This window comes from Salvia miltiorrhiza, chromosome 2 (genome assembly GCF_028751815.1).
Source record: "Salvia miltiorrhiza cultivar Shanhuang (shh) chromosome 2, IMPLAD_Smil_shh, whole genome shotgun sequence".
In the NCBI taxonomy this organism is placed as follows: domain Eukaryota; kingdom Viridiplantae; phylum Streptophyta; class Magnoliopsida; order Lamiales; family Lamiaceae; genus Salvia; species Salvia miltiorrhiza.
In genome coordinates this window covers 62,339,153-62,351,297 of record NC_080388.1, presented here as the reverse complement: position 1 = coordinate 62,351,297, position 12,145 = coordinate 62,339,153, and the positions used below count along the sequence as shown (strand labels likewise).

At 38.6% G+C, this 12,145-nt stretch overlaps 1 protein-coding gene and 1 long non-coding RNA gene across 2 annotated transcripts; one reads left to right on the top strand and one right to left on the bottom strand.

Moving 5' to 3' along the window:
* Nucleotides 1–2,858: 2,858 nt before the first annotated feature.
* LOC131010937 (uncharacterized) lies at nt 2,859–3,468 on the bottom strand. Its single transcript, XR_009096704.1, has 2 exons — nt 3,295–3,468; nt 2,859–3,213 (listed from the first exon to the last, which is right to left on the bottom strand). It is a non-coding gene; the product is annotated as an uncharacterized LOC131010937 (long non-coding RNA).
* Nucleotides 3,469–7,265: 3,797 nt separating this feature from the next.
* LOC131009851 (uncharacterized) lies at nt 7,266–11,745 on the top strand. The gene is made up of 3 exons (XM_057937256.1): nt 7,266–7,422; nt 7,513–10,772; nt 10,930–11,745. Exons 1-3 carry the CDS (start codon nt 7,266–7,268, stop codon nt 11,743–11,745), a joined length of 4,233 nt encoding a protein of 1,410 aa, XP_057793239.1.
* Nucleotides 11,746–12,145: the final 400 nt, after the last annotated feature.

Genomic DNA, 12,145 nt, shown 5'->3' with positions numbered 1-12,145 from the left:
CTTTCAAATTTTTTGAAAATTTTCCTAAAGAAAATTACTAAAAAAAATTAAATGAAATTGCAAAAAGTAGTAAAATGCCGGAAATACCTCTATTAGACAATCTCCAACCATTTATGCCAAATTCAAATCCAAAAAAAATATTCTTTAAATATTCTCTTTCCACTTATTTTTTATACTTCTTCAATCGTGTCTATATAGTTATTTCAAATTATACATTTGCCCCAATTTTTTAATTAATAATTTCATATTAAAACAAATACTATACGGAAATTAATTTATTATTGTTATTATTGAATAAGCAAAAAAAATACTAAACTTTAAAATAAAATTCATTAAATATTAAATAACTTGAAAATTAAAATACAACAAATAAACCAACATACACATAAAATTCAAGTCGACACCTTCTCAATATTCACCAAGAAGAGGGGTTAGTTTGCAATTTATAGAACTCAATAAAGTGATTTGGTGTAGTACTGTTCATATGATGGCCCCAAACCCATTTTGAATTTGAGTTTGGAGTACCATTGGAGAAGTTTTGATATACCAAAATGGGATTTGGTGTATCATTGGAGATGTCCTAAAATGACAAATGTTGTATAAAAAAATTGCGAGAGATTTACAAGGACGTTTACTTTCCTAGATCTACTTAAATTGATAACTATATAAAGTTATACTATGATAGAAACAATCTCGTCTCATCTTGTTGGATTCATATCAAAATTTATATATATAAAAAAAAAATCAGGCCCTGAGATTTTCCTCATTTTTTCAATTAATGAATAACTAGATGTAAAAATTGCATGAACTTGAATTGAACCAAAAATCTTTAATTTTAAATATTAAGATAGACCAATACAAGCACATATATAGATACTCCTCATTTGTTATCCAATGAATTAACTAAGAAAAATATTTAACATAATACCCTTTTTAGTACTCCCTCCGATCTCATTCATAATGACCCACTTTCTTTTTTAGTCTGTTCTATTGATAATGGCCTATTCCATAAAAGGAAACCACATTTTCTCACAAAAAGTTGTGGGCTCCACCATTTTATACTCCCCCGTCTCAATAAAAGAGGTCACATTTCTATTGTGGTTTGTTCCACTAAAATTAGCCACTTTTTTAAATTGGAAATATTTATTATTTTATTAAATTTAATTAGTTAATTTAATTAAAAATTCTAATTAAACCTAACCATCTTTAAATAAACACACACAGACACACAAAACACACACAAATACACCCCCTAACCCCCCCCGGCCTGACCTCCCGGCCGTCGCCCCGCCCCTTGACCTCCCTGTCCCTCGCCTCTACTCTCTCCCTCTCGCCACCCTCATGGCCACCGCCGCCTAGATCTGAGGTGGCACGGTTGACGGCGGCAAGGCGTACATCGGTTGATGTTACCGAAAATAGGAAGAGAGTGGGGGCCGCAAATGGAGGATCTAGGGGCCGTCGGCCGCCGCCCCGCCCCCTGATTCCCTTCTCCCTCGTTCTCTTCCTCCCCAGAACACACACCACCGCCGCTCGTTTTCCCAGTCACGGCGCCGCCCTTCTCTCACAAACCCTAGATCTAAACACACCGCCTCATTTTACCCTTAAATTATTATTCTTCTTAATAACCGTGCTCAAAAGTAACGAGTCATTATCAATGAGACGGGGGGAAATATTTTTCATTAGCTCATGCACACTTTTTCTTTTTCCGAAATACCCTAAAAAAATACCCTTTAGTATTGAGTTTTTCTTTAAGATAGGGCTACTGTCGTCTTTGTGTTGCTGTAATAAAAACCATATAGGATTTCACAATTCTAGCAATAAATTTAGTACAATGGGATTTGGTGCAAAATTCTAAAATTGAACCGAGCTCCGCATATCGTTTGTGGGCTATATTGCATATATAAATATAGAATGATTTACATTTTGACTCGAGTTTGAGGTATTGCATGAATTTAGTTTATATATCCAAGCAGATGTTCAAGTAGTATATGTCACGTCACGTTTATTTAAAGCAAAGAGATTAATGATAGTATTTAGAAACATAGTTTTAAATAAAGTGACTGAAACATCAAACATGTGAAGTAGTCCAAAACTCCAAATCGATAAGAGTGACAGTTTTTAATGGTTACAACTTACAAGCCTTTTAATATGCAAGTATTGGGCCAAAATTGAAAAATAAACTCAGCCAAATATAAAGCTATTTGGCCCATTTACATAGTTAGCTTCACTTTTACCGTTTAAACTAGGTCTTCTCCTTTTCTTTAATGCTTGTAGCTGATTAATTTTCTGATTTATTAGCTAAATTGACCAAAATGACTCATGTCAATTAATCATTTAAAATTTTGCACGATCTTAATTATTTTTACATACTCTAATACGAAACTAGTTTATCTAGCTATATTTTGAATCTTTGATATTACATTTACATACGCGACTTTTAGAACTCTATGGCATCTGCAGGTGATTTAATTTATGATAATAAATAATGGTAAATGAATTGTGAATAAATTGCAGCTGGCATATTCCTCATTCATGATTAATGCATTCATTCAAGTTATGACAACTATTTCATGGCAGGTAATGAATGCTGCAGTTATTCAACAAAAAAAAAAACAAATCAAAACAGTGTCTGCATATGATCATATGAATCATATTCAATTCAAATTAAATGATCACTTATAAATCATACATATTCATCATCACGATATGCAAGAAAGCAGCAGTTCATCATGTAAAACAGTAAAAGATCAAATACATAATTAAGCTTAGCTAGCTTTGCAACATAATCATACCTTAATTAGTTAATTTAGTTAAATATATATATATATATATATATATATATATAGTGACACATATCATGAAATTAAGAATATTCTTGATATACACATATACACACACTAACAGCAAACAGAGAAAACAAGTTATCAACTTCCAAAACCCCACTCTAGAACAGTGTGTAGTAGAGAGAGAGAGAGAGGAGCCCTAAACATGAGCTTACAAATTAGAAAAACTAGAAGAAATTACATAAAGTAAGCAACACAAAATAATTAACCTAATTAGGGTTGGTGTTGGTCTGAGGGCCACCACCACCACCTATGATCGGCCGCGGCGGTGCCCTAGGTGGCGCTACCCGCGCCGCCTGCGCCACCAGGGCGGAGGAATTAGGCGGATCCGGCTGGGCTTGGGTAGTTCCTCCGTCGTCGTAAGTGAAACCTAGACAGTTGAGCAGAGCCCTCATGAATTCTTGAAAATAATTGCATGGATTGTGAGAAAAAAGGTAGTCTTGATCATTACATTTCTTCTCCTCGTTAGCCTCGGATTTCACCTCCATATTTTTGTGTGATATTATTTTTTCTGCAGTCTCAAATTTATGGAAGGGTTGGGTAGGTGGTGTAGAAATTTAATGCAGCTGTGTCTGCTTAAATATGTTTTGACATGTATGTATGTATATAAACAAGGAAAAACCACACACGCACACACTTTTTTTTTTTTTTTAAGATTATATATATATATATACTGTATGTTTTCAGTGTTAAAGCACCCTGAGTTGACGGTGGCACATGCGTCGTGGCTACCCAATTTGTTTTAAATGGCCAAAATACCCTTCTTGAGATTCTTTTTTTTTTTTGGTGAGGGAACCTTAGGTTTATTTGATTGATAAGATAAGGCTCGAATACAATACAAATTTAGGCTACATTGAGTGTTTGGTAGGTAATAAGGATTAAGGATAGCCCGAATTTGAGTTGAGCCCCGCCCAAATTTAATGTTCCTTTTCATACAATATATGGGGTCACCCTTTGATACTTAATACCAAATTGAAATATTACCCTTTGGAGGTGTACTTCATTTTCGGGGGATCAGGGGATTGGTCGAAGATGCTGAATTTTTGTTGAATTAATTTTAATTTGGAGATGGTTGGAGGGATGATCGATTGAAGAATGTGCTGATCTTGAGTTAGAAATTGAACAAGTAAACTAGAATTGCTTCAATGGGCTTTGTAATTGTAATTTTATTTTTTTTAATGTTGGGACATATTTTATATTTGTCTTTTCAAAATTTTCATAAGATTACAATTGTATGTTCTAAATTTAATCTAATTTTTAAATTAGAGTACCAAACAACTAATTTTAAGGTATCTACATATTATATTTTTTTATCAAATACAAATACATAATACCAATCACTTCTTATGCACACAACATATAAATCTTGTCATCTTTCTCCTCAAAACAAAAAAAGTTATCTTGTCATATTACTATAACTTAAGTTATACCTCAAGTACAATATATCATTTCGGTTTATCTCCAAAAAGGTATAGCAGCCTTTCGGTTTATGAATTCTCTAAGAAAAGAATTAGTGGTTTCTAGAATGATCACAATGGCCACACTTTATCCTCCATTTTTTTTTATGTATGAGTGTAGACAATTAAATTTGTCGTCGAATTAAATCGTGCCACGTGTAAATTCATGAATTAAATATTCAATTATATTTTCTATTTTATTAAATGGGATTTTATTCCTAAAATAAATAGATATATAATTAATATTTAATATAAATGAATTAATGGGCTTATGGACACCTAAAGCCCTAAGGCCCATGCATGAAGGCCCAAAGCCCATAAAGCCCACGAAGCCCATCTCTAAAATCTATAAATAGAGGTGTTAGGGTGCTTATTATCACAACGTGAAGGAACGGAAGATCGAAGAGTATAAAGAATTCTCTCTAGTATCGCAAGTTGAAAGAGGCGAAGAATTGGAGAGTTCAAGTATTCTTCCAAGTATTCAAGTATCTTGAAGAATTCTATCTAGCGTTCAAGTCTTCTTCGAATCTTCAAGTATTTGAGCATTCAAATCTTCAAGTATCCTTCGAAATCTTCAAGCGTTCAAGTCTTCTTCGAATCTTCAAGTATTTGAGCATTCAAATCTTCAAGTATTCTTCAAGTATCTTCAAGTGATCAAACCTTCAAATCTTCAAGTGATCAAGGCGTTCTTACAAATTCCAAGAACGATCTTCCTCAAATCAAATCAACCAAGTCCCAAAGCTTCAAGGCGTTCTTACAAATTCTAAGGACGTTCTTCAAATCAAATCAAATCAAGTTCAACGTTCAATCCAAAATCATGACTTAAGTCCCTTGGATTGGCGTCATCAAATCAAGTATTTCAAGAACCTTCGAGCTTGTTCAAGAATCAAATGGAAGAGAAGAATCAGAGGATTAACTAGAGATTGCAACCCGCATAAATCTATTCTCAAATTCTATCAAATTATCTTTGTAACGCGTTTTGTATTTTATCAAATTGAAATACAAAAAATTTGTGTTTACAAATTTTGGCACGCCCAGCGGGACATCTCTACCTCTCATCTCTACTCTTCACCAAAAATCTTGAACAATGTCAATTCAACCAAATACAACTGCTCCAACTTCATCTAAAGGTTCTTCGGAAGGCATCGGTATGATCACGCGAAGCAAAGCAAAATTGATGCAAGAGGTGTCCAAGTCGACCTCCCGTTTTCCATCTATCCATGAAGAAGATGACAACTTTGAGAGAAGCTTCACATTCCCCACTGAAAATTATCAACTCCATGCAAGTGTCATGATGACAAACACTTCCACCATGGAGGAACAACTCTTGAACTTGACAAAGATGGTTGAATCTCTAACCAAGCACATCCAAGAGCAAGATGCCCAGATTGCAAAGCTTAAAGGAGAAAAAGGAGATTCAAGCCACGCCAACAACGATAGGGAAGGCGAAGAAAGCGAAGAAGATGGAGAGAATAACGATGAAGAAATCTCCAAAGACAAATCAAAGAGTGATGGAAAAAGGCCTTCAGGAAAAGACATTCTCTTCTCGTCTAGTGGCCTCATTCCCATTGACCAACTCAAAGAGTTCATCGAAGCAACAATGAAGAATAACTCCGATGGAAGCTCCAAGTCATCGTTAACTTACTCCAAGCCATATACTCGGCGAATTGACAGTATGAGGATGCCTCTTGGCTATCAACCACCAAAATTTCAACAGTTTGATGGCAAAGGAAATCCAAGACAACATGTGGCTCATTTCATTGAAACATGCAACAACGCTGGTACTTATGGAGATCATTTGGTCAAACAGTTTGTTCGCTCATTGAAAGGTAATGCCTTTGATTGGTACACCGACTTAGAATCAAACTCAATTGATAGTTGGGAACAACTGGAGCATGAGTTCCTCAACCGCTTCTATAGCACTAGAAGAACTGTCAGCATGGTGGAGCTCACAAGTTCACGTCAATTCAAAGAAGAGCCAGTCATTGACTACATCAACCGATGGAGAAACCTTTGTCTCAACTGCAAGGATCGATTGTCTGAATCATCTGCCATCGAAATGTGTATTCAAGGGATGCATTGGGGCTTGCAATATATTCTGCGAGGAATCCAGCCAAGAACATTCGAGGAACTAGCCACTAGAGCTCATGATATGGAGTTGAGCATGATGGCAAGAGGGATCGAAGGACCACCAATCCAGGAGTCTAGCAAATTCAAGCCAGAATTCAAGAAAGGAGGAAAACCATATGACAAAGCACCAAAGAAGGAATCTATGGCAGTGAAAGCAACTTCTGTGAAATTTCTAAAGAAAGAAGTTAATCAGGAAGACAACCAGAATGCTCCACGAGACAATCAGAACTCTTCCCGAGACATGGGGCAAAGAAGACTTACCTTGAAAGAAATGCAACAAAAGCAATACCCTTTCTTAGACTCTGATGTTTCAGGAATTTTTGATGACCTGCTCAAAGAAAAGCTTATCGAGTTGCCAGAAATGAAGCGACCAAATGAAGCAGGGAGGACAGACGATCCAAATTATTGCAAATACCATCGTCTGGTTGGGCACCCCATACATGATTGCTTCATCTTCAAAGACAGGGTCATGCGGTTAGCTCGAGAAGGGAAAATATCTCTTGAAGAAGACGCTACTGCTGTAAATATGGTCTCCACCGACTTGAATGACATAATAGAAGGTATTGGAACCCTGTATAATACATCCAACCAAGTAGATGAAGAACCTGAAATAAACATGGAAGAAGACGATGATGCATTGGCAATCACATTCTCCAATGAAGACTTGCAACTTGGATTCGAACCTCATAACAGGCCATTGTTCGTGAGTTGTTATACACAGGAGCAAAAGGTCAATCGAATTCTCATCGATGGAGGCTCGGCAGTCAATATCTTGCCACTAAGGACTTTGAAGCAATTGGGAATCCAAGCAGAAGAGCTGTCAAACAGTCGATTGATGATTCAAGGTTTCAACCATGAAGGGCAAAGAGCTCTTGGAACTATAAGGCTGCGATTGCAGATGCAGGACATGGAGTCCACAGCGTTGCTTCATGTGATTAATGCAAGGACATCCTACAACATGCTTCTGGGTCGACCATGGCTTCATGAAAATGGTGTTATTCCTTCTACATTGCACCAATGCTTCAAATACTATCAAAATGGCACCGTAAGAAAAGTGGTTGGTGATCACAAACCTTTCACAGAAGCAGAGTCACATTTCGCCGATGCTCAATTCTATTTGGGAAGAACTAAAGCAACAGTGGTGGAAAGGGATGTACCACAGGAGGAGTCGGGATCCCGCCAAGAGAAAGAATCTCGCCCAAAGATGGAAGGTTTCACCATCCCTTTGACTAAGATTGATGCCAAAAAGCCCATTCCTCAGTCACTCAAAGATTTTGCCCGACCAAAGCAAAGTGGCGCCACAGAACATGGAGATCTCTCAGACAAAGAACTCTCGAAACACTTTGGTCCGAAGGCATACAAACTCCTTGTGAATGCTGGATACAATCCCCAAGAAAGCTCCACGTCAAAGTCTTATGTGAGAAAAACTGCTAATACAAGCCAAAATCCCAAGGCAGGCTTGGGATACATGGTGCAAAGCCCCATTCGTATTGCCATCAAGAGAGCCACTGCTAACTATGCTAGCACCAAGCAAATCCCGAAATCTTCAAGCAATCGGAGAACCCAAAGGGTTTCTGTTTTCAAAAGATTGGATGAAAGAAAAGCTCAACGAATATCTGTCTTTAAAAGGCTTGGCAAAGGCAAGTCATGGAAAAAGGACGTGACAAAAAGGGCAAATGAATTGGACATAACAGAGAAGCTAAGGAGCTCGATTCCTTCTCATATGAAGAGGTGTACCACTTTGCTCATATCATGTGGAAAAGAATTGAAGGCCAAAACGAAGACAATCATCTTTACACGGGATGCCGAAGACGATGAAGATAGAGAGAGTGTGGCTTCATCTTACTACACTACTAATAGTGCTAGTAATCCAGTTCCTCTTCCTCATACTACTCAAGGTCAAGTGCGTCGCGAAGATGTTGTTACATCAAACCATATCACCTCATGTGAAGAAGTGGTTGTTGAAGAAGAAGACGCCGAAATAGCTCCTCAACAGTTTGAAGAAGGAGTTAAGACTACTGTTGATGAACTGAGAGAAATTAATTTGGGCACTATTGAAGATCCACGACCCACTTACATCAGCGCGTTGCTGACCATTGATGAGGAATACTCATATATCGAATTGCTCAAAGAATTCAAAGACATCTTTGCATGGTCTTATAAGGAAATGCCGGGGTTGAGCTCCAAGATAGCTGTTCATCATTTAGCCGTTAGAAAGGATGCACGACCAGTCAAGCAGGCCCAACGCCGATTCCGACCAGAATTAGTTCCTCTAATTGAAGCTGAAGTGAACAAACTCATCAATGTGGGTTTTATTAGAGAAGTCAAATACCCAACATGGATTTCAAGCATTGTTCCAGTAAGAAAGAAAAATGGACAAATTCGTGTATGTGTTGACTTCAGGGACTTGAATGAAGCATGCCCCAAGGATGACTTTCCATTGCCAATTGCCGAATTGATGATCGATGCCACAACTGGGCATGAAGCATTAACCTTCATGGATGGATCTTCCGGTTACAATCAAATTCGCATGTCACCAAATGAGGAAGAGTTAACAGCATTTCGAATCCCGAAAGGAATCTATTGCTACAAAGTGATGCCATTTGGGTTGAAGAACGCTGGTGCCACTTACCAAAGAGCCATGCAGAAGATATTTGATGATATACTCCATAAAAATGTTGAGTGTTACGTGGATGATTTGGTGGTTAAGTCCAAAAAACGAAACAATCACCTGCAAGATCTACGAATGATTTTTGAGCGATTGAGAAAACATCAGTTGAAGATGAATCCACTAAAATGCGCATTTGGTGTCAAGTCTGGCAAATTTCTTGGGTTCATCGTTCGCCATCAAGGGATAGAAATTGAACAAGCAAAGATTGATGCCATACTAAAAATGCCCGAACCTCGAAATATCCATGACCTGAAAAGTTTGCAAGGGAAGTTAGCATACTTACGAAGGTTTATTTCAAATTTAGCTGGAAGGTGTCAACCATTTAGCCGAATTATGAAGAAGGGTATACCATTCGAGTGGGATGAGTCATGTAGAAATGCTTTCAAGAATATCAAATCTTACTTGATGCAGCCTCCTGTATTAGCAGCACCTGTGCCAGGACGCCCCTTGATTTTGTATATTGCTGCTCAAGAACGATCCATGGGAGCTCTGCTTGCGCAAGAAAATGAAGGTGGAAAAGAGAATGCATTATACTACTTGAGCATAACAATGACACCAAATGAGTTGAAATATGCTCCAATTGAGAAGCTGTGTTTGGCATTGATTTTCTCCATCCAAAAGCTTAAGCATTATTTCCAAGCTCACACTGTCCGCCTTATATCCAAGGCAAACCCTTTAAAGTTTGTGATGTCAAGACCTGTTTTATCTGACAGGCTTGCACGTTGGTACCTCCAACTGCAACAATTTGAGATTGTGTATGTTCCTCAAAAGGCTGTGAAGGGACAAGTGTTGGCAGACTTCTTAGCAGACCACCCAATTCCGGCTGAATGGGAGCTAAGTGATGACCTCCCGGATGAAGATGCACTTGTAATCGATGTCGCCCTACCATGGTGGATGTTTTTCGATGGAGCATCTCATAAAGAAGGTGCTGGTGCCGGGATCGTGTTCGTGACACCAGAACGTCAAGTGCTGCCATTTTCCTTTACTCTAACTGAGAATTGCTCTAACAATGTAGCAGAATATCAAGCTCTGATCCTCGGTTTGGAAATGGCGTTGAATATGCAGCAATCTCACCTCAAAGTATATGGTGATTCTAAATTGGTGGTTAATCAAATACTTGGACTGTATGAAGTGAAGAAACCTGAATTATTGCCATACGTCAAGTATGCTCGCAAGATCATTGAGTGGCTTGGAGATGTGGAAATCGAACATGTTCCAAGAAGTGAAAATAAGCAAGCAGATGCCTTGGCTAAACTCGCGTCTACCATAGCTATGATCAGTGGCGAAATTCAAATTCCAGTGTGTGAAAGATGGGTTATACCACCTATTTTTGAAGAAGAGAAATGCGAAGAAATTGAAAGTCATCTTGTTGAGGTCTTCGAAATTGAGGAGGAAGATTGGCGCCAGCTGTTGGTCGATTACTTGAAGTATGATAAATTACCAAATGATCCACGTCGAAGGGTTGACATCCGACGGCGCGCCACTCGTTTCATTTTCTTCAAAGGGACGCTTTATAGGAGGTCTTTTGATGGAGTATTTCTCAGGTGCCTAAGTAGTGAGGAAGCTGCTAAAGCCATGGAAGAGGCGCATTCTGGCATTTGCGGTGCTCACCAGTCAGGTCCAAAGCTGCACTTCCGAATCAAGAGGATGGGCTACTACTGGCCAACTATGGTGAAAGATTGTTTGGATTATGCGCAAAGATGTCAAGCCTGCCAATTTCATGCAAACCTCATCCATCAGCCGCCCGAACCACTACACCCCACGGTTGCGTCCTGGCCTTTTGATGCCTGGGGCATGGATGTTGTTGGTCCATTGACAAAATCATCAGGGGGGGCATTTATACATTTTGGCAGCGACCGATTACTTCTCCAAGTGGGCTGAGGCGATACCATTAAGAGAAGTGAAGAAAGAGACCGTTGCTGAGTTTATCAAGACCAACATCATCTATCGCTATGGAGTTCCTCGCTACATCATAACTGATAATGGAACACCTTTCAGCAACACGGTGATAAACAAGCTTTGTGAAAAATTCGGCTTCAAGCAACGGAAGTCATCGATGTATAATGCACCGGTAAATGGGTTGGCTGAGGCATTCAACAAGACTTTGTGCAATCTGTTGAAGAAAATTGTTTCAAAATCAAAGCGTGACTGGCATGAACACATTGGGGAAGCATTGTGGGCGTATCGAACCACCTATAGAACTCCCACGCAGGCAACGCCTTACTCTTTGGTATATGGGGTTGAAGCCGTCATCCCTCTCGAGCAACAAATTCCCTCTTTGAGAATGGCCATCCAGGAAGGGCTAACTGAAGAAGAAAATGCACGTTTGCGTCTGGAGGAACTCGAAGCTCTAGATGAGAAAAGGCTGGAAGCTCAGCAAAAGTTGGAATGCTACCAAGCTCGCCTCTCAAAGTCCTTCAACAAGACGGTGCGAGTGCGTTCCTTTCAAGTTGGAGATCTGGTCCTCGCTGTAAGGAGGCCAATCGTTGTCACTCATCGTGTTGGAAACAAATTCGTATCAAGGTGGGATGGCCCATATGTTGTCAAGGAAGTCTACACAAACGGAGCATACAGGCTTCTTTCTGATGACAACGTCAGAGTTGGGCCTATCAACGGCAAGTTCCTGAAACGTTACTATCCTTGAAAGGTGGTAGAAGTTGAAGCATGTACATATGTAAAAAAAAATAAAAAAATAAAAAAATAAAAAAAAATAAAAAAATAAAAAATAAAAATAGAAAAGCCAAAAAAAAATAGAAAAGCAGAAAAGCCAAAAAAAAAAGTGAACCAGAAATGGAGAAAAGCAAACAAAATGGAGTGTATGAAGACAGCTCCTTGACGCACGAGCCTAAACTGCATGTTACTCCTGGCCCGCATGAGTATAAACTGTGCACGGTACCCAATCTCAAACACCTGTTGATCCTATGAACTACGTTTTGACTTGATCCCTTTCAAAAGGGTACGTAGGCAGCTTAGATAATTTCTAAGTTCAGTCATAAGTTGTGTTTGACTCTTTTCAATTTATATCATCAAGTTATGATTTAAGT